At 24.7% G+C, this 25067-nt stretch overlaps 1 protein-coding gene across 1 annotated transcript in view; it reads left to right on the top strand.

The window, feature by feature from the left end:
* The first annotated feature begins 18618 nt into the window (after positions 1-18618).
* Positions 18619-25067, top strand: part of LOC101512274 (probable sulfate transporter 3.5) — a 7088-nt gene continuing 639 nt past the window's right edge. The window contains exons 1-10 of the mRNA XM_004512905.4: positions 18619-19042; positions 19843-20050; positions 20709-20880; positions 21345-21410; positions 22210-22323; positions 22438-22554; positions 22650-22776; positions 23396-23682; positions 24328-24518; positions 24613-24686. Coding sequence (XP_004512962.1) covers positions 18718-19042; positions 19843-20050; positions 20709-20880; positions 21345-21410; positions 22210-22323; positions 22438-22554; positions 22650-22776; positions 23396-23682; positions 24328-24518; positions 24613-24686 — 1681 coding nt within the window. The 5' untranslated portion in view covers positions 18619-18717. The remainder of the gene's footprint in view (positions 19043-19842; positions 20051-20708; positions 20881-21344; positions 21411-22209; positions 22324-22437; positions 22555-22649; positions 22777-23395; positions 23683-24327; positions 24519-24612; positions 24687-25067) is intronic.

Raw genomic sequence — 25067 nt, 5'->3', positions numbered from 1 at the left:
GAACCTTAATTAATTTTAGTAAAAAATAAATATTATAATAATAAAATAAATAAATATCATATTTGATTAAAATTTATTAAAAATAGTGAGATTCATTTTAGACCAATCCATATTAGACAATTCCTTGACTTCAATATAATAAGATATTCATTAAATTAATTAGTTTGTAGGATCTGATTTTTTTAACAAGAGTTTAATTTATATTTAACTAATTAATATGTACGTACTGTATATGAATTAATAGGAGTATAAGAGGGTAGTTAAACCCATTACGAATACAAAATAACAAATCTTGCAACAAATAATTTTAGCAAAGGGACATAAAAAAAAATACATGATTAATAGACACAACTCACATTATTAAGACCATTTAAAATACCTCTCTTTTGAAGTTTTGATATTATAGGAAAACGCACTAACAATATTTATATAAATAATTAATTCTTTTTTTAACAAAACTATGGATCAACATCCGTTTAGTTTATTTTAGGCTAAATTACATTCGTGGTCCCTTAATTTAATTTCAGATAACGTTTTAGTCCTTTATCTTTTTTTTTTTTCCGACTTGGTCCTTTATTTTAATTTTAAGTGAAAATTTGATATTTTATGTTTTAAAATTTCAACAATGATATCATTTTTTATACGAAAATTCAAAAAAAAATTCAATCAAAACTCATAAAATTAATTATATTCTTCAATATAATACAAATTTCATCAAATTCATAACGCAAATATTCAAATAAACTTATATTTTCATACTTTATTTGATATTTTTAGGAATAAAGGACTAAATCGGGGAAAACAAAAAGATAAAGGACTAAAACGTTACCTGAAATTAAGTTAAGGGACTACGGATGTAATTTAGCCTTTATTTTATTATAATACATTCAATGTATTTCTTTCATCCTAAAATATAAGTTACCACATTGATAATTACAAATGGAACAAAAAGAATAAAATACAGAGAAGAAAAATGATATAGAGAACGAAGGAGGAATAAAATAAGTCATATACACATCAATGATTTTTATCGATCATTATCATAATATTTTCTTGTATTTTTCGGTTATAAAAGTTGTTATTGACACTAATTATTTAAATGTCAAACTAGTCCAGCTTGTTTGCTTGTATTATTGCCATCTTTGTACATCTTGTGTTTGGTAGTGGATATTTAATATCTTTGCTACAAAAAAAAATTAGATGTCATGAAAGTTATTTTCCACAGGCTTTTTTTTTCTTACAAAAATTTACCCAACAGGTTGATAGTTTTTGTTTGGCAAAAATATATATTCTAAATTTATCTCAATTTCTGTTTGATTTTTTTTTTTTTTTTAAAAAAAAATTCTTTTAGATTTGATTTTTTAAGTTTGGAACTTCTATGGTCCATTCACAAAATTAAAAGATTTTGTCACAATTATTCTCTAAATCAATAAATTAATTATAATTTTTATAAATCAAAGAGCTATTTTGTTGACTTTTATATTTCAAGAAATACTTTTCATAAGAAAAATATTATTTCACTGTTTATTTCTTTCTATAAATTATTTCATTGTTTATATGGCTTATACTATTTTTTTTATATATTTTATTGTAAAAAGTATTCAATAATCACTATTATGAGTAATAAAAATTCAGAAAAAATTAAATTTTATTTTGCTGACATATTTGATAAATAGTAGTAAAACTTAATTATTATAATTTTGAAGTGATAAAATTTAAAATAAAAAACATTGAACTATTGATTTAAATATCAAATATACTCATACATGTTGAACTGACACATATACCGTATAATTTCTCTATTAAGTTATATTTTGTTAGCACCATTAGTTATTTGTCTCATTTTCTATAATAATTAGTGTAATTAAAAGTATCTAATAATTATAAACTCTACCACTGCAATAATATGTCTCTGATACTAATATTTCAAAAAAAAATTAATTAAATTTTATAAATGATGTGCATTTCTTAATTTTCGCTACACCATTTTACACACACCTATAGTATTAAAAATTTGGTAATAAATATTTATCTACATAGTTAATGTCATTAGTTGCTTCACTTGCAAAATACTCGATCCAAAATGTAAACAAAAATTGGTCAAATTAATGTATTTCAAATTTTGAATCAAATACTTCAGTTGCTTTGATCTATTTTTGTTTATATGTTGAGGCAGAGTAGTAGCTTGGACGATTAACTAACTGCGATATTTCAATTAGATTTTAACATTTCATATCAGTAATTTGAGAAAATTGTCAAAGTTAAAAGACCATAGACGTAATTTAACATAACTTAAAAACTAATGATATAAATTGAATATTACTTAAAAAATCAAATCATATGAAGGAAACTTAAATGACCTAAATAGAAATAGGGATAAACTTAAAGAGGAGTATTTTTGCCTTTTTGTTTTCAATTGTATTATTGGAACACAACTTTTAACACATACATTGTATATATACAGTGTACTTTTTTTTTTCTAATTTTTTGTTTGTTATGCAATAAAAACACTTTAAAAAAAAAACTTAAAAACACTTATATATAACACAATAAACAGATATCATTAATCGCTTTTTAAATTTATATCTCATTAACCATTAAAATACACGACATTGACCACTTTTTAGTACTTTTTTAATCATTAAATCACAGTACTCTAAGGTGGTTAATGTCTTGTATTTTAATAGTTAATGATATATATGTTAAATAAGTAGTTAATGGTTTATATTTTAATGGTCAATAAAATATTTCAAATAGTTAATTCTATAAATTTGTATATGTGTCACATAAAAATATCTCAATTATTTTAAAAACATTGAAAATAAATAATTTTTTTGAGAGATGTTCATCATATAAATACAGAGAACATGACATACATTGTCAAGTATGTGTATTTTCAAATATATATTTTTTGTTTGATGTTGAATATACAAATTAAATACGTATACAATAAGTCAAAATAAATGTCAAAAGGTTACAAAAGTAGGAAAAATGTGTTGTTCATTTTTTCTTTTCCATTTTGATACAACATCTCTGAGACTAGTGGAAAACCACTGCTGGATAAGGTGTCATTCCCATCCAAAGTAGAAAACATAAAGCTCTCTTTTTGAATTTTTAGTCAAAAGGGAAATCAAAATTCAATTCCAATTTTATTTGATGTAATGTTTTACTGTTTAGGCTACTAATATATATAGTTTGTAGTCATAAAAAATTGGAAATATTAGGGACATAGATTAAAAGTTACTTTGATAATTTTACATAAATTAAAAATGTAGTTAATTTTATATATAAGAAAGAGAAATTATTAATAATTAGTTCATAAAATTATCATTCACTAATTAATTAATAAAAAAGTTAAAAAAATTTGTCTTTAAATCATAATTCAACTACTAAATGTCAATATTGGTAGATTTTATATCTTATCTTAAGTTTGAATTTGTAACTTCATAGTTGCATATGAATTTATGAATATATTTACCGTCTCATATACAAAAGACACTACTGTACATAGAAAAGAAAGACGCACAAATGTGATTATTCTAACTATTTATTTTGCAACAAGACATGATTTAAGCCCCATATAATTGACATAGATTGTTGGAGATTTTACTCACTGATATAAGATGCAGCTTATAGATTTGAGTTCATAAAATTCTCTCATTGATATGTTAAATGTAATTCCCATCATAAAAATTTGGTTGAGATTGGTTGTTCCTCTCACCTTGGATGATGATTTTCTGGTCTTATTGTTTATTCATAATCTAATAAAAAATAAATTGAAAGTTAGTTAAAACTTATATATATAGTGTTTGTTATATTAAAATTGATATTTGTTCATTTAAATTGATAAAAATTCTATCAATTAAAAATATACAATAAAATTATAAAAAAAAATGATTCTGCGAACAAACTCACATATCATGTTAATTACATAAAACAGAAAGAAAAAATATATATAAATATGATACAACTTATAAACATAAAAAAATTGAAGTGTCTGAAATACACATGTATTTGGAACATTGAATACATCAAAATCATTAATTGAATTTGTATCAGGTCGATGTTGATCGGTTAATGTGAACCAAATGAATATCGCAATAAAACCAAAAATTAAACACGCCACACTAAAACGACAAATAAAACAAACGTCGCACTCAGACGACAAAATCATAAGTTAATAAAACAAAAAAAAAAACTAAATATATACAAAAATTACTTATTTAAATAAAATAATAATAAGTAGAATTTACAAGAGTAATTTTCGTCTACAAAATGTCTTACATCACTCATCTTCAAGAGAAGAAAAAAAAGAAGAAAAACTCTTGATCATTAGGTAGCACCAAGAGTCAAAACTTATCCACAAAAAGCCCTTTTTGCGTGGAAGGGTTGATTCTGGGCAAAACCCACCTAGTCCAGGTTTACATATTATTCAATTTACATTTTTTTAAGAAATATATTATTTTAAGAATTATGTTATTAGTAAAATGGTATGAGTTTAATTTTGTAAATTAAAAAAAATATGAAATCACTTTAGAATCGCTAGTAATAATGTCACTTTAATACAACAACGTGGTTGTTTGTCAATACAAAATATTTTTGCATAAAAGTTAGACATCAATTTTATCAAATGTGAGATTCATTATCATTATAATAAATGGAATTATTCCATACTATAAAGCCACTTTTTAAATAGTTAGTTGTATGTCGGTTACTTTGTTCAGAATGCAAATTCTCTTTCTAGTTAGCATTTAAATATTGTAGCAAAATCTTATTTTATATACATACTAGCAAAATATTAACTTTATACAAATTAATAAATTTTAATTGTATATAGAAATTTATTATATTTTATTTATTAGATATTCAAATGATAAATTAATAATCAAATATAAATTTATTTATTAACTAATTGATTGGTAAAAAGTCATCTATTAACTAATGACACGTGAAGAAATCATTAAAAATTATGTATTCACAATTAAATATAAATTCATCTATTAATTAATTGACTTATTAAGTATAATTATTAATCTTTATTTTTATAAATTAATTATTGATTTTTTTTTTAATTTAAATTTAATGATCTCGTAGAGAAAGACACAAATGAATGAAATGGTGATAGTGGTCCTTATGTTTCCATTACAAATAAGTATTTAGTGGTAATTGTTATGCTTACCATTTATGTATTAAGTGGGCTTTACTCTCAGGCTTATGAGATTATTGTTCACCTTTACTTTGATTGTGTTTTTTCTACTTGGCTATGGAATCGGTTATTCTATGTTTTGTGTATTAGAATTGACTTTTATGTCGTCTTCTATATTCTTGGTATATGTAGTAAAAATTAAAATTATCAGGTGAAGGACGTCATTCTCTTTATTTTTAAATATGTTTCTATTGATTGTCATGATTCTAAAGTCTTTGTTAATAGACAAATTATTTGGTTGAAGTTTGGTTGTAGTTGGATTAAATGAAATACGCTTCCTTGTAGTTGGATTAAATGAAATACTAATGACACATTTAAAGGTAATCTTATCTTTTATGCTATTGTTGATTGCTTATCAGATTATTTGGGTGTTGTTAGATCGTTTCATGCCGAACTTTTTTGTATACTATTCATATCGCTCACTCTTAAAGTTAGTTTTGTTTTTTGATAGAGTATGATTCTTTGTTTGTCGTCCAATCATTCACTAATTCTAATTTTGTGCTTTGAAAATTGAAGACTAGGTGGTTGAATTGTATATCTCTTACAAGACAAATACAATTTCACATCTCTTATATTTATAGAAAAAGTAATATGTGTGCACTACAAATTTGCTAACATTGATTTTTACACTCGTTGTTTTACTTTTGGAATTTGTCGCTACGTTATATTTGTAATTATTTTTACCTCAATTGATATAATTTACCTTTTTCCGTTTTCATTAATTATTCTTTTATGTTTGTTTTATTACGCATGTACTTTTTTTTCGTTTTACCTTGATTTTAACCCATTGATTTTTCAAGTAAAGTTTTGTACGAGATAATGTTGTCCATCCTTATTTCCTTAAGTTTTAGCCTAGTCTCCCCAAACTTTTTATTCAATAAATTTATTAGGATGCTACAAATAAAATAATATGGGATAGTTTCGAGGTACTAAGATAATTAAGATGTCAATGTTATCATGTGATACATTTACATTCTAATTCTTAACTTAAAAAATTTGAATGTGAATGTTGAATGTGAAGCACACAACATTCTAAAACATGTGTTTATGAAACTTACTTTTTAACTTGTTCAAAAACCTCACACTAAATATTTATTTGTTAATAGATTTTCTATCAAATAATAAAAATCAACATTAAAATAGGGTAGCTCCTCACAAAGGGTCTTCATATGTTTGACCAATGTTCAAATCAGTCATCAAAATCTTTTCACAAGGTTGTACCCTTTGCAAATTCATCACTCTTTGATACTCGATTATTTTTATCTCATCGAGAATGTTCTGAAGGATCAACTCTTGTGAAATTTATTTTTTTCAAAAAAATATACTGTTGTAGTTTTATGAGGGGTGTGCCAGAGGAATTTGACTCATCTAAAGTGAATAATTTACTTTAAAGAATAAAGTGAGTAATGTCAATTATTTATCATAAAATGAATGATTATAATTTTGCGTTCGTGCATGACCAATCATAAGTGATTATAATATTAACTATTGATGCACTCACTTCATTAACTTCTCACTTTAGAAGAGTTATATCCATGCGCGAGATTTATTTCTTGGAAACACATATTTTCCCTAGGATCGGGCCTCTTGAACATTTTCAGGGGGAAGAAGACATTTTCTTGTAGTGTTAAGTGTACCACCCACCATTTATATAAACGTACTAAATTCATCAGTTGAATGAATATGTACTTCCAAAAAGTAATCGAATCTAAATTGCTTATCTACCATAAGGAAGAAGCTAAAATGCAAACTAAATTAAAACAATCAAAGTTTTAAATAACGGTTGCAACCTCGAACCCAATTGCATTAATGATTTTGCAATTTTTACTATTACAAATGTTGCATTGTAAATTCAAGTCGTTGCGTTGTTAATTAATCACAACTTTGCACAAACCTTATAAAAAATTATTTGTATTATCATATAATATATAATACTACTTGAGAGGTGAGAAAAAAAAATCAAAACTAAAGAATGATAAACTTGAGAGGTCACAAAACAATAAGTTGCACTCATTCCTTCACCTTCTTTCATTGTTTGACAATTACTTGGACTTTTTATTTTTTATAATAGACAATTACTTTGACTTAATCTATGCATTTTCGTGTTACTATCATACTATTAATTAATTTACTTGAACTCCTATCAATTTACAAGTATGTCACTAATTTTAATAAAAGCAATCAATTAGTAGATTCTCATGATATTTATACTTTTATTCTATTCTACAATTTGTATAATTTTATATACTCTCCAAAATGCATATAAAATTTTTTAAAAGAAAATCTGTGGCTTCTTTGTGGAAAAAAATGCATTATTTATATTAATAATTCAGATTCTTTTTTCTTTTTAATATTTCATTTGAAAGCTGCTTTCACCCTTCCAAAAATTAAGTGATATGAAAATATGAATTTTTTTTTAATTGATTACTCAAGTTCCCAAAAGGTAATATCAGAAGATCTCCCATGCATTAAATGAAAAATTAAACCACTAATGAAGACTTGAAAAGGTAGCCATAATGATAAAATAAATTTGGGGTCATTTTCTTAAAGACATAATTAATAATTATATATGTATGATTAAAAATATTTTAATTTCTAATATTAATTTTTTTTATACCAGTTTACATATTTTCTTGTCTTCTATATGTCTGCCTATTTAGAAGCGGTTTAAAGTTTTTGACACATGAATTAAAATATGAAATATAGATTACATAAAAAATAATTGTATACGCTACTAAACCATCATTTACTCACTCATTAATCTTTTTTTTTTCACTCATCTATTTTATTTTATATCTATAAATATATATCATATAAAACTCCAAATTATTCGTCTTTAAAAACTTGACACATCATCATTTTTAAAGTTAATTATGTCTTCATTCTTCTCTTATTCTTTATTATTATTTTTTCTCTCAAAAAATAACTTTATATATATATATATATATATATATATATAAATATATATATATATATATATTTCTTTTCTTTCTCAAAAAAGCAAATCACAATTAAAAAAACTCAAATTATCCATCTTTAAAAACTTGACATCCCAATTTCTTAATCTTTCGTCCTCATTTTTATTTATTTTCCTCTCCTTTTTTTCCATTAAATATCATTTATACTTTTTCTTTACTCTCAAACAACGTGTCACTCTCATATTATTTTCTTCTTTAGTTCTTCTTCTCTCTCTCTTTCTCATGATCTTGTTTCATCATCTTTCTTTATATTAATAATATATATTTGATTATTAATATATTTTTGTTTTCATATTTCACAAAAAAATAAGAACAAGTGATCCATTAGTTATAACTTATTATACAAAGCATAAATGATTAAATTTTGACATCGATCAATTAGTAAAAATATGATATTTCGTTGATCGATTTTCTAAGACAAAAATGTACATTTGATTATAAGTATATTTATTGAATAATTTCTAGATAAAAGTATGTGGAGAGATTTGCAACATTGTGAACTTGTAATAATTCTAATTGAAAATAAAAGAAGAAATTCTCATTCTATGATTAGGGACAACATGTACTTTATATGTGTTGACGAAGTAGGAGAACCAATACATCACTTTGTATTTTTCTATATTCTTTAACTCATTTAATTTTTATATTTAGGTTCATTATAGTTTTGATGCCGTGTGTTTGATGGCGCAATCTATTTTTATTTATTTTTGAATGATAGAGAGATTTGCAACATTGTGAACTTTAAAAATGATAAATAACAAGGATCATTTAATAGATAAAAATATAAAATTTAATTCAAATATAATATCATTGTAAATAGATTTTATCCTGACAATCAATCATAATCACTTAATTGTTATAAAAATTGACTTTTATCACAAATATTTTTAAAGTCGGTGACATAATTGGTTGTAGTGCAGTAACACTTTTTACACTCACATGATTGGTTGTGATAACTTATACGATAACAATTTTTACACTCGCATTGCATAAATATATAGGCTAGTATTACTAATAGGATAATAATTAATTATTTTTCCATACACGACTTATTTATTTTGAGATTTAGGGGTGCATTGGATTAGAATTTTAAAAGACTTTTTTGTGTTAGAAAAATATTATTGTGGTATTCAATCAAGATTTTAAGGTAATTAAAATAAGTCTTGAGATATTCAAATATGATTATTTAAATATTTTAAACAAAATATAGCAATGTAGTGATATTCAATCAAGATTTTTTATAATTTTTAAAAAGTTTTATAGTATTCAAAATTTTCAAATTTTAATAGGTTGTTTTCTAAAATAGATTTCACGTTGTTCTACTTTTTAGTGAATTTTAGTAGGAAAAAGTTTGTTCCTACAAATGAAATGAAGTCTAACAATTTTAGTAGAAAAAATTTCCAAAAAAAAAATGAATATGTTGTTGTTTGTAAAGTAAAGATCATTGGAATGAAAATAAATTGTTAAGATCTCCATGTATCATTGAAGTTTATGTTAATGATGACTATCTTGATTTTAAATATGTGAAATTAAACATTGTGGAAATAATTTAAATTTTAACAAAAAAAAAATGTATTGATAATATTGTGTTAGAGAATGTATTGTAATAACTTTTCAACAATAATTGCTTAAACTCAATATTCTTAATAGTATAACGAAGATATTTTTTTTAAGTAATTATCTTGAGAAATTCATTTTAAAATCAAATTATACAGATGTGTCTAATCAAAGTATATCATTATTTGATAGTACACAATTATCAAGTTATAAAATTGTTAGGATATGATATAAAAGGAATAGGAAGATATAAATAGAAAGAAAGGATTACAAATACTTTGATTTAAAATATTTTTTTTTAACTTAACATATGATTTTAAGATGAATTGGGCGCTAGTAAATAAACGTTTTAAATAGTTGGTTGATTCTCATTGTTATAAATGTATAATGAAAAATAATAACTTGAAAGTAATGCATAAATATTAATTAAAAGTATAAATAGTAAAAATAATAAATTTAATTTATATACATCGTAAATATAAATAATTTTTACACTTTCAATCAATCACAACTATTAGATCATTAGAAATATTTGTCTTTAACAAGATTATCTTGAAAGTCATATATATGAATGATTGTGATATGTTGACAACGTAAAATATTTTATACTGACAGAACATAATAATTAAATTCAAAAGTAATTATCAATATTACATTAATTGAAAATTGAAATTGACAATTATTTTGAGATAATTAATTTTTTCAAATATGAAAATTATCCCAAGGCAGAGAGATTATAATTTTACTTTTCTTTTTTTAGGTAAAATTTTACTTTTTGCTTATTCTTTGATATAAGATAATTTTCAAAATTTAATATACATTAGTGATTTTTTTACAAAAATGTTTCTAATTAATTTTTATTTTATTTTAAAATATACGAAAAATATCACCATAAATAACCCACATAAGTGTAAGATCTCATATTCAAATTCGAAACAAGATATTTAATCGAACAATATAAATTTTTATCCTCTATTTAATTTCTTTTATTAAAAAACATATATCTTTCTTTCTTTTATGATATCAAATAGTGTAATTGAACTCATGTCCCACACAAAGTAAAATTACAAATAAAAAAATTCTAATATAATAATCATACACATTTTCAGACAATATTTCCTATAAATTTATATAAGAAATATTGTCTAAAATAAATAAATACGATTTAATTTTTTTATTGATAAACAGATACAATGTAATTTTAAAAATTTAATTACCTCTCCTTATATAACAATTACGATTGATTGGAAGTTGGTAAAAATCTAATCGACTCTCCTTATATAACATTTCCACACCATTTTACTATTCATTCATTATAATTTATTGTATTCTTCCTCCAAAATGAATTCAAATCTCTTAACTTTCCTATGTCATAAAACTTCTATCCACTACTTTCTTCACCTTATTTCATTCCTTAAAGTTTACTTTTTTTTCCAACTTCTCCTTTTATACTCTTTAGAAAATAAAGAGAAAATGATTAATTAGAAAATAAAGAGAAATACTACTCATGCACTCTAAATACACTAGTTGTGTTCCTAAAAGGAAAAATAGTCAACTATAATATAAATGAGCTATAAAATGATGATAATTAACACAAAATATTTCATCACGTAGATCATAATATAAAGCGAACAATGACTCGAATTTCTTTTTTATTTTATTTAAAAATAAATAAAAAATAACAATGACTTACATGAATGGGTAAAACTTTGCAAAGAGTACCTTTGGCACATAATTTGTTACTACCACACTTTGCATCTTGACCTCCACTTGCTATTTCTTCGTAGGTTTTTACAATTTGAATTTAAAATACTAATAGGCATAATAATTTATAGGCTAAATTACATTCATGGTCCCTTAACTTAATTTCAGGTAACGTTTTAGTCCTTTATCTTTTTTTTTTTTCCGACTTAGTCCTTTATTTTAATTTTAAGTGACAATTTGATATTTTATGTTTTAAAATTTCAACAATGATATCATTTTTTATACAAAAATTCAAAAAAAATTTCAATCAAAACTCATAAAATTAATTATATTCTTCAATATAATACAAATTTCATCAAATTCGTAACGCAAATCTTCAAATAAACTCATATTTTCATACTTTATTTGATATTTTTAGGAATAAAGGACTAAATCGGGAAGAAAAAAAAAGATAAAGGACTAAAATGTTACCTGAAATTAAGTTAAGGAACCACAAATGTAATTTAGCCTAATTTATATGTTAGACATTTTATTATAGTAATGTATTGAGCATGTGTCAAACACGGATAATAAACTTGTTATTATAAAATTAATTTTACATTTTTTCTATTTATTTCATATATTTAAATAAGTTTTTAATTAATATATATTAAGAAAGTAAAAACATCTTAATAAATTCAATTTATTTTTATCAAAATTATAGATAAAATCTTACGCATAATTGGTTTCCATGAAGTGATATTAAAAAATTCTAATAAAAATAAAAAATCACATTACACTGCAAATATAGAATGCATTGAAGACAATGATTTGTCTTTCATATATATAGCACACTGTCCAGTTATTACTATGTATATTCTAGTAAGAATCGAAAGGGATAAAAATAATACATATTATGTTCATTTGTATCAAATTTAACTTGATATTAGTTATAAAAAATGATAACGCGATTAATTATACCATTAAATGTATATTATTTTATTAACTATATATATATATATATATATATATATATATATATATATATATATATATATATATTTATTTTTTTTTATTTTTAATTATCAGAGGTGCATATGTTTGATATGGTGCAAAGAACTCTTAGAAATTACCATGTTTAAAGTAGTTATTTTTATAGTTATCTATTGATAGTATAAAATATAAATACGTTTGTTTACTTTAGAAAGTAAATCTCTAATAGCATTGTGCTTACAATGAATTTGTCGTCTCTTATCGTTGTAATAACGATTCTCTATGTTCGCAATAGTTGTGGTACTATTGCAGTGGATCAACACATCTGTCATAGATTTTTTCCATAAAGGGATCTCAACTAGCAAGGATCTCAATCAGCTCGCTTCTTCACTAGTAGTAGCTACTGCTATCATTTTAGACTCCATAGTGGACTGAGCCAATATCGTCTGTTCTTCCATTTCAAGATATAACACCACTAGCTATACTAAAATATAGTCACTGGTTGCTTTAGAGTCATATGATAAAATTTTTCAATCAACAACATTGTATCCTTCAAGGACAACAGGAAATCTTTGATATTGTAATATGAGACTCATGGTCATTTTTAGGTATCTCACGACTCTTTCGATAACGTGACAATGCTAGATACTAGGTCTACTGGTAAACCTGCACAACAGTCTCACGGTGTAGGAAATGTCAGATCTAGTACAATCAATGGCATACCTGATGCTGCCATTGATGCTCGCATATTCAGTTTGTCTAACATCTTCACAAATGATCTTGGAAAGTTTCACACTTGAATCATATGGTGTGTAAGCAGGTTTACAATCAAATTATTTATATTTCTTTAGGATATTTTCAACATAGTGAGACTGATCTAAATAAATTCCATTTTTTGACCTAGTAATCTTGATTCCAAGGATTACACTCACTTCTCCGAGGTCTTTCATATAAAAATTGTTACTCAACAATGATTCCACATTATTTATAGCATGAATGTTTGAACCAAATATGAGTAAGTCGTATACATAGAGGCATGTGATAGTGCAAGTGCCATTTTCAGATTTGTATAAATACATTTGTCACTTTCATTCACTTTAAACTCATTCAATATAACAAGTTATCAAATTTTTCATGTCATTGCTTATGAGCTTGTTTAAGACCATATATAGACTTATCTAACTTACAGACTTTGTCTTCTTGTCCATTAATTACAAAACCTTCAGGTTGTTCCATATAAATGTCTTCTTCCAGACCACCGTTTAAAAATATTGTTTTAACATCCATTTGGTGTATCACCAGGTTATGAATAGCCACAAGTGATATGAGAACCCTAATAGATATTATTCTAGTAACTGGTAAAAAAGTGTCGAAAAAAGCTATATTTTCTCTTTGTCTAAAACATTTGACTACAAGGTGTGTCTTGTATTTATCAATAATTCTATCGGGTTTTAGTTTCTTTTTCAAGGTCCATTTAAAACTTAATGGTTTGCAACTATGACACAAGTCTACTAAATGATCAGTCTTACTAGACTCTAGAGAATTCATTTAATCATTTATAGCTTCTTGTCATAAATCTGCATCCAACGATGACATGGCTTTTTTAAGATTTGTAGGATCCTCTTCTAAATTATAGGTCGTATATTTGGGTCTATAATCTTTAGCAAGTCTTACTCTCTTACTTCTTCGAGTTTTTGTTTCGCCTTGTTTGTTGCTTTAAGTGCTTCTTGTCACAAGAACGTGATTTGGTTCGCTGTCCCCACTATTTCTCGATTTGAAAGGGAATTATTTTCATAGAAGTCAACATCATATGACTTTATGATCACTATCGCATTTAGGTCATAAAACCTATACACTTTATTGTTTACGACATATCCAATGAATATTTATTCATATACTCTACTGGCGAGTTTGATTTGCTTGGGATCGGGGATTCTGACATAAGCTATACAACCTCAAGTTTGAAAATAAGACAAGTTCGATTGTCTTTTCTTCACTATCTCATAAGGAGATGTTTTGTTTTTGGATTTAGGAACTCTATTCAAAACATAACAAATAAGCAATATATTATACTTGTGGGGCGGGTGTGGGTGCAGGGTGGATATTACCACCCTCACACTCGTTCCCGCCCCCGAATTTTAATTTCGGAGAAAATCCGCACCCGCACGTAATCAAAGCGGGTTTCTCCGCCCAAATCAAGTGGGTTTGGGTGGGTACCCGCGGGTGTGAGTTATATTGCCACCCCTAACTACGACACAAAAACCGCTCTAAAAGACTACGACACACAAACCACAAAAGACTACAACACAAAAACCGCTCATAGTGGTATTAGGACCATTAAAAATTCGACGGAACTACGACATAAAAACTGCTCTAAAAATCGATAGGACTAAGTTACAAAACCGCTCTAAAAATCGATAGGACTACGATATAACAATCACTCTAAAAATCAAAAGGACTACAACATAACAACCACTCTGAAAAAACAAAGAAATTACGACATAACAACCGCTCAAAAAATCGAAGGGACAACTGTACAAAACCGCTTTAAAATATCAAATGGACAGAAAGAAATGAGAGAAGTGGCTCAGAAATCAGTCGAACAGAATAGAAAAGAGAAAGTTGGGAAATGCATCCAACTTTGGTGTGTTTTTTACAATAGTTTGAAACTCATTATATAGTGATGAAAGCAAATCTACATATGTTTTCTATCCAATAAAAAACTTTAATATTTATAGTATTGAAAACTACTTAAAATATTAGAATTTTTCAATATAAAACTTAAAAAAAAATGAAATTCATACATTAACATATTTTATGTTCTAACAATTATTAGAGGTGCATTTAATATGTTTGACATTGAGGTTTGTGATATAACGAGCCACGACAATTATGTTTATAGAATGGGTGTTCTTTTTATATAGTCGTATTGGTTATGGAGAGTAAGTCTCAAAATAACTTTCATGATTTTAGTTGGTGCTTATATATACTTCAATCGATGAATTGCCATTAAGATCTCCAACATTTCTATTAAAGAATAACTTTCATGGTTTCGTGGTTTTGCTTGACGAAAATAAAAAATTAAAATTGCAATAGAAAAAAGTGAACTATAAAAAATGATAAGTATTAATAATAAAATAATCATACAACAAAATGAAGCATGAATACATCACCTTGAAAATGAGATTTTTTTAATTGTTATCGTTGTACAAAGTTATTTTGTTCAACCATTTAAATATTTCAAAATATATTTAAAAGATTAGTGTTTAATGTTGAATATTTTTCTTTTAATATTTTTGTATATCAAAAGAATATAAAGAAATGTCTTTCTTTTGTTCTAATACAAAGAAATGCTTTAGCATAAAGTTATTTTCTTTTCAAATTTCGTATATCTTACACTAAAAGAATCAATCATGATATATGGTTTAACCATTTCATTTAAGCAATAATTTTTTATTAATTAGATTTATTTTAAATGTGTAACATTTTAGGTTTGAAATATCTATAAATAGTATATATATATATATATATATATATATATATATATATATGAATTCAAATAAACACATTTAATGGTTTAAACAAATAAAATGATATTTTATTCAAAAAAAATATTAAATGATAAAATAATGCTACATATAAAAAGAAATTTGATATTGAAATAATTGTATTTACTATAGAATGACTCGGAGAATATAATCACTCCTACAATGTTACATGTACATAATTAAATTTGAATTGGATGCAAATAGTTTTAGTATAGATAAGTTTAATAAAATATTTTAACTTAACAAAATAATATTATAATAAAATTTGATTTAATAATCATAATGTCATTGCATAGTCATTTTAAACTTAAAAATTAAAATATGAAAGCTGTTTATGATATTTTTCTTAAACGTCATAAGAAAAATAAATAATATTTATAATCTTACACAAAAAGGTGTAGTAACTCTTTACAACGGTTTCATGTGTGTTTTTATGAAAAGGACAAAAAAAGTTACAGCGGATTGCTAAGCTGTATGTACTTTTCAATTAAACAGATTCAGTTATTAATTAATCATCCATAAACAGATATTAACCACCAATTAATAAATATAAAAAATATTTAATCACCAACAAATTTTGATTGGAAATCATGTAAAATTAATCTCTCCAACTAAAATCCGTTGCACACTCTAAACTACTTTTATCCTCAATTTTCAAACAATTGTACGATTTTGGTAATTGTAAGAATTATTATCCAATATAATTCCTCAAATTTACAAAATAATGAATTAATCACTTAAATAAATTAAAAATACCAATTTCATTATTTATTTAAATTTTTCAAATTAAATTTTTTAAGAAAACTAGGAAACGGAAAGCCGATATGAAGGGTTCATGAATTTGTATAAATAAATTACTTTATTTGTTTCACAATCAATTATACCACTATTTATTTCACACAAATTAATTGCAAAGCATATTTGAAAATAAAATAGTTATTATCATATTGAATTTTTATATTGGCACTTATTTTAAGACATTATTGTAAATATGATAATACTAAATAAATAATTAAAAAACAAATATTACATTATTATTTTAGATTATATTAAAACTAAATAATATATATATATATATATATATATATATATATATATATATATATATGTTTAACATAGTCTCTCCCTCAATCAGTCCTTGCATTTATTTTGATGTGACAAATTTTTTTAAATAAATATATGTATTTTTCTTTTTTAAGTAAAAGTAAATATATATGTCTTTATTGATTTAGATGAATATTTTTATTAAGGAAGAAATATTTTAATGGAGAACTAAATTGATGTATATACTTTAAATGAAAGACTACTTTTTCGGGCTTAAATAATCTAGTGGTTAGCTAGACTCACTCACAATTGCTGAGAAGTAGAGAATTCTAAATTGGAAATCATATTTTTATATATTAATATTCATGCAATTATTATGAAGTTGAACATCAATATTGGTGAATTTGAACATTAGGGATGAGAATATGCTAGGCTGTCCGTCGGGGGCCTGTGGTCTGACCTATTTAATAAAAAAGATAAACTCAAGCTATTTTTAAATTTTTTTTATTTAAATATGTCAGACTCAGGCTTATAAAAAAGCCTATTAGGCTTAATAGGTCGGTTTATATAAATTTTATTATTTATTAATGTTATTTTCTATTATTATATTAATAATATTATTTCCTATTTTAAATTTTATCAATTAGACAATCACTCAGTAGTTATTCCATATTTGTTTGCAGTTCCATATTTGGTAGTCATTCTATATTCGATAATCATTCAATTAATCAATCACTCAGTAGTCGTTTCATATTTGTTTGAGAGTTAATAATAGGTGCGTTTGTTTCAGAAAAAAAAAAAAAAAAATCTATTCTTTGAAACCAAAAGTTATGTTTTAGGATTTAAAGGATATTTGTTTCAGATTTTTAAAAAATTATTTTGTTAGAAAAATTATTTTTTGTTTAATATATATAGATATGTATATTGATATTGGTATGAATAGATCATTTAAATATTTTAATATGAATAAGGCTTTTAAATAGGCTTTCAGGCCAGACCCGACTTTAAAAAAAGTCAGGCCATACAAAAAAAAGCCTATGATAGATCATAGGCCAGACTTATGGCTAAAAAGCCTGACCTATTCTCACCCCTATTAAACATCTTGGTCCATCTCAAAATAATCGAGCGAATTAAATCATTTAACATATGTTAAGAAAAATATTTAAATAAATAAAAAAAGAAAATATTACTTTTATTAAATTATCCTTATTAAATATTAGTAATTATCAATATCATAAATATATTGCATTGAAAATAATGTAAATTCTATTGATTAAATAGTATAATTAAAAAAGTGTAATTGAAAATGGAAATAATCTTCTATTTTAAGACAATTCATTTTACAGATAAATTAGTTATCTCGAAACAGAAGAAGTATCTAATTTTTTACAAACGTTTTTTATTTTTTTATTTTTATACCTAAACATGTTTCAACAAAAAATCTTCCACTAATTCAAGCAAATAAAACATTAAAGATGAGTTAAAAAAAGAAGGTAAATAGAGCTATCCATGATTCTGTCAACCACACGTAAGCTTAACTATGTAATTACCATTTACCCAAAATTGCCACTACTTAATGCCTATTTATACACACATTACAACCACGCGACTCATACACACACCAAATCAAAACTACTTTTTTCTTCTCTTCTCTTCTTTATATATTAATATTAATAATACACATTTCTCCATAAACTACAAAAGAAGAATGACAAAAGTGCAAGAGAAAATGAATCATCATAATGGGGTGAATTTATCAATCCAAAGAGGCTTTGTCACAAAATTAAAATCAGGATTGAAAGAAACTTTCTTCCCTGATGATCCATTTAGGACAATTATGGAAGAAGAAAAATTATCTCGTAGGGTAATTAAAGGGGTACAATATTTTGTACCAATATTTGAGTGGTTACCAAATTATAATTTGCGTATTTTTCTCTCTGATTTAATTGCTGGTCTCACCATTGCTAGTCTTGCCATTCCTCAAGGCATTAGTTATGCCAAACTTGCCAATCTTCCTCCTCTTGTTGGACTTTGTAAGTAATTTCTTTTTTATTTTTATTATTTAATTTAATTTTTGTTTTTTTTTTCTATTTTTAACTCAAAAATGTTTTATTCCCGTTACGTGGAAAAAAAACACTTTTTTGAGTTATGTTAAAGTTATTGTTTTGTTATGAGTTGTATCCGTTGATATCTCTAACTGTATTTCAATTGTTAATGGAGTAGTTGAAGATGCGATAAGGATTTAGAGAATTTAAGCTTTTTTTTTTTTTTTATAAATAAAATTTGTTTTACCCTTTGGTTGAAGGAGAATGGTGTTTTATAAAATGAGAGTGAGAAGTGTTTTTTTTCTTCTTCTTACTTTATTCATTAATACAAGGAAGTTGTTGATTTTCTACATCATTTTCTTGACTTTGCATAACATATATATTATGTTGGGGTAAATGTAATTGATAAAAAAATTTACCTAACAATTCTCATTTGCAAAATTAAGATTAATGAATTTTCATCATTGTTAAAAGCTTACAGATTTGATTTGACAGTAAGATTGACAAAATTACAGTAAACAATCATGATTTTGCAGAAGTTACGCTCAATAATTTTTGTGAAATCATAATAATTTATTATGATTTTATTAATTTTATGGTGAAATCATACATGGTTACAATTTCAATTTAAGAGAACACTTACTTGATTGAACATTGTTCCATGTGACAAAGACTAACTAGATAATCAAATCCTAAGGTTGTTATTTTTTTCTTAATTTTTGATGTTTTCTTTACAAAATTAAGAAGCTAATTTGATTTAAATGTTTGGTTAATTTTAATTATATCAGATTCAAGCTTTGTGCCACCACTAGTGTATGCTGTTTTTGGGAGTTCTAGGCACATGGCTGTGGGAACAATAGCTGCAGCATCATTGCTTATTGGTAACACTATATCAAGTGTAGTTGATCCTATAGAGGACCCAACATTGTATCTTCATTTGATTTTCACAACAACTTTTGTCACTGGTGTTTTCCAAGCTTGTTTGGGTTTTTTCAGGTTAGAAAAAAACAGAGAATAAGTCATTTTCCTAATATTACTTTCTTCTCTTTTCTTGATAAGTGATTATGTTTGGCTTTTTTGGCACCAAGATAACAATAAAACAAAACCAAAATAACATACTTCATATTCCTATAAAGTATTGAGGAGACATACACGAATATCAAACACAAGTGTCAGAGTCATAAAGCAATGTTTAGATGGGTCATAACAAAAAATAATTACTTTGATTTTTCATATGTATGAGGCGCAACCACCTTCACTGGCAAATACATATATAGATATAGACATCAAACACAACACTGACATGTAGACATCAATAATAATTATAAAAAATGTATCAGTTTCATATTGTGTTAGACACTGATATTTATTAGACATATCTTCAGTCTAAAATATCGACCCTGAGACATATCTATGACTAGAAGTCTCAGTACTACATAGTGAAATACTGACACATATACATATATAAAAAAAAAACAAAAACGACAGTAACATTAATATTTTGTTGTGTCGGACACTGATATATATATCAAACGTACCTATAATATAAGGTGTCTTTAATGCATAGAACACAAAAATTGACTAAGCAACTCAATTATTTTCATTCTACTTTTTGTGTGTGGTTGATTTTGATCATGAAAAAGGAACTTTGCAGGTTGGGAATATTAGTGGATTTCTTTTCCCATTCTACCATCACTGGATTCATGGGAGGCACTGCAGTAATTCTTATCCTTCAACAACTAAAGGGTATATTTGGATTAAAACATTTTTCATCCAAAACCAATATTATAGCTGTGATACAGGGCATCATCGCCAATAGGCATGAGGTTAGCATGTGGAATAAGTTAATGTTTATTTAATTTCTTTATGGCATGACTAATCAAAACAAGTAAATTAAAAAACATATTATATTCATCAAAACATACCTTATATATTTACCCTTCAAATATAAATTAAAGAAAAATCATTTTCTAAAATGTTAAATGGTTAAATAAGTTTATAGTCTATATGAAATTGTTGTATTTTACTTTTAATCTATATAAATTTTTTTGTACCTTTTAATTCCAATAAAAATCACATTTTTAAATTTTAGTTTCTACTGCAAGGACTAAAATTGAAAATAATGATATTTATAAGGAATAAAAAATACTATTTTTTTTTTATAAAGACTAAAAGTGAAACACATTAATTTTATAAAAATTAAAACTTTATTTAATTTAAAATTAAAATTATTCTATCTTTTTTATGGGAATAAAGGTTAAGCTTTCTTTTTACTTTTTTTTTTTAACAGATACGATGGGAAACAACAGTTCTTGGAATAATCTTCCTTGTTTTCTTACAATTTACAAGGCACTTGGTGAGTGCTCTATTTGGTAGTATTTATTATATATATAGTCATTCTCATCTAACCTTTATCTTTTGCATATTTATTTTGTTATAAGAATAGAAAAAAGGTAGCTTGAGAAGACTTTTTAGTGCCCCACTTAAACTTGTGGACTACTAGGGAGTTTTATGTCCATAAACTAAGAATAAAATTATGGCATCAGTGGAAATATTTCACCAAGTTATTGGTATTCGTCAAATTAAAAAGTGTTACATAAGTTTCTTATTCTTATAAATATATTATTTTTTTTAGTTTTTTTAAAAAATTTCTCCAAAAAATAGTAATTTTTTTTTAAATTATTAACAATTTTGATATGTTCTTTTAAGAAAATTCATGTGTATCATTCGAATTTTTAAATGTTTGTTTACATGCATGTATTGAACAATATTATAATTTTCTCTACAAAAATCTAAATTTTTTAACAAAAAATAAATTAAATATAAATTTTTAAGCTATAAAAACTTAAAAATATTTATATCTCACAAGTTAGATGAAGTTTTATCTCATATTTCTGATTGTATTTTAAAGTCTATTTAATAAAGTCAGAATATAAATTTCTTTCAATTTATCAAAATCTTTTAACTATGAAACAAAGTGTTACTTTTAACCGTATATCTTAATATTTTGATGAAAATCAACGTGCTCATATTTGAAATTGTATTTTAAAATCTATTTTTTAACTCAAAATATAAGCCTACAATGTTAATCTAATATCTAAAATTTATATTGGAATATTTTATAATGAATTTCAATTTTCTATATAATCTTTCAGAGGACAAAAAAACCAAAACTCTTTTGGGTATCTGCTATAGCTCCAATGACAACTGTAATTGTTGGTGGCCTTTTTACATACCTTGTCAAAGGTCAAAATCATGGAATTCAAATTGTAAGTTATTTTTATAATTCCTCAAAATTTTTTATTTTTTTTTTATTTTTAGTATTTTATATGTATTAAATAAAACTTTGTTTTGTACTTACATTTGAATTTTATTATATCTAGGTGGGACATCTAGATAAAGGATTAAATCCTATATCAATCCAATATTTCAACTTTGATAGTAAATATTTATCAGCAGTGCTTAGAGCTGGCCTAATCACTGGAGTTTTGTCATTAGCGGTAATGAATTAGAATTTCTTTATAATCTATCATAATAATCAACATTAATTTTATTAATTAATTAAGTAAATTTTTGTGTATGTATATGTATGTAGGAAGGAATAGCCATAGGAAGAAGCTTTTCAGTTACTGATAATACACCTCATGATGGAAACAAAGAGATGATAGCTTTTGGCCTTATGAACTTATGTGGTTCTTTTACATCATGTTACTTGACTAGTGGTAAGTTTCATTTTTATTCACATTTATGTACTAATAATTATACGAGGACGGAATTCATGTGACTTAAAAGTTATATATTCATATTATAAAATTAGATTCTCTATTTATGAATGTCTAGAATTAGTATTCAGATTCCTTGCAGTCAATGATTGCGCGTATTTGCTCAGTCAGACATAAGTGATTGTTGACTCGAGATCTGAACTGTTTGCTCTAGGTCTAAAGATTACTTGAGATCTGAACTATTTGCTCTAGGTCTAAAGATCACATATGTATTGATTGCGGGAATGTTTATAATTTACATATCTATCTTCTCTCAATTTCATCTTTTTATGAGAGTCTCGTGTGACCAGCCACTAACTACATTTTTATGAACTAATAATAAATCATAATTAACAATATGTTCAACATATTCCACACTAACAAACAATCTTTTAACTTAAAAATTTTCATTATTTATTATTAAAGAAAAATAAGTGTATGAATCAATTAGAAGTATCTGACATCAAATACAGGCTAAAATAATCTTTAATCAGATTTTATTTATCTTTCAGTCAAACTACAGATTACGTGAAATTATTTCTCTTAAAAATCAGAAGGTTAACAAAAAGTGTTTTTGTAGGACCATTTTCGAAGACGGCTGTAAATTACAATGCAGGGTGTAAAACAGCCATGACAAATGTGGTACAAGCAATCCTAATGGCTCTAACACTACAATTTTTGGCACCATTATTTAGCAACACACCAATTGTTGCTTTATCAGCTATTATTATATCAGCCATGGTTGGTCTCATAAATTATGAAGAAGTTATCTATCTCTTCAAAGTTGACAAATTTGATTTTCTTATTTGCATGGGTGCATTCTTGGGTGTCACCCTTATATCCATGGATGTTGGCCTCATGATCTCTGTGAGTACATTTTTTTTTTTATTCAATTAATTAATTTCTCAATTTTATTAGCTGTTTTTCATTGTACTAAAAATAGTTGAATTATCGAGATAAATTAGAGACAGAAAAAAATAAAATCAAAATTGTTTTTGTTTTTTATTGTTCAGCGTTAAGACGTCAAAAATTCAAGGCATTATTTAGGTTCTGTTTTTTTTAAAAAAAATGTTTTTTATTTTTCATTTTCTGTAAAATACATATTCATTTTAAATTTTTTACAAAAACATAAAAGATTTGTGTAGTGAACTATTATGATACAGAGAAGATAAAAAAATAACTTTTGAAAAATATATTTCCGAAAATAATAAAAATAATGTTTAGACATTTTCAAAATTTTAAATCTTTTTAAAAAATAGTAGAAGAAAATGATGAGAAAAATATTGGATCGACAATGTTTATTGAGTTGAATTGAAAATGAAAATACGAACACGGAAAATGACAACAAATAAACCCTTTATTTTTTTCTGTCTCTAATTTCTATTAGAAATTCAATTTTTTTTAAAGTGAAATTCAACTTTTTTTGAGTATATATATAGAATTGAATTATCTTAATTTAATTTGTCAATTTAATATTTTTTTTCTAAATTTTTGTATATATTTTGAATGAAGGTTGGGCTAGGTATACTTAGAGCACTATTATATGTAGCTAGACCAGCAACATGCAAGCTTGGAAAGTTATCTGATTCTGGTTTATACAGAGATGTTGAGCAATATACAAATTCTTCAACAATTCCAGGAGTTTTAATTATACAAGTTGGTTCCCCTGTTTATTTTTCAAATGCTACTTATATTAAAGAAAGGTAAAATTAATTTTTTTTTTATTTTTTGCCACACAATTATATAATATATGCATACCAATTGAACAATCTAAAAATTTCTAAAATTTTGCATCAGGATTCTGAGGTATATTAAAAGTGAAGAAACCTCTTCTGGAGATATTGTTGAATACACCATACTTGATTTGACAGGTAAAGGAAAATTCTTTAAGCTTTATAGAAAAAAAATTGCAATAGCAAAAAATTTAAATGCATAAGAATACAAAATTTGTTACTAATTTCGTTATTTCATATACTAAGTTTAACGACAAAAAAGTTAGACTTGATTTTTTCTTCCTTACTAATTCAAATTTCTTAATATATCACAACCATATTATTAAAAATGTAAATTTTTTTATATTGATGGTATATGAAAATTAAATTATACATGTAATGTTAAAATTAAAAATTATTTAAGTAATACATGATTTTTTGTTTTAATTTTGATCATCGATATACAGTTGTATGATAAAGATTTAGTTATCTCATTCTCTTCTTTTAAAACTACTATTATTCTTTAATATGCTCTTTTAT

Source organism: Cicer arietinum, chromosome 8 (genome assembly GCF_000331145.2).
Source record: "Cicer arietinum cultivar CDC Frontier isolate Library 1 chromosome 8, Cicar.CDCFrontier_v2.0, whole genome shotgun sequence".
NCBI classification, from domain to species: Eukaryota; Viridiplantae; Streptophyta; class Magnoliopsida; order Fabales; family Fabaceae; genus Cicer; species Cicer arietinum.
Note: the sequence above shows the minus strand (reverse complement) of the source record. Positions and strands in the feature narration are given on the sequence as shown.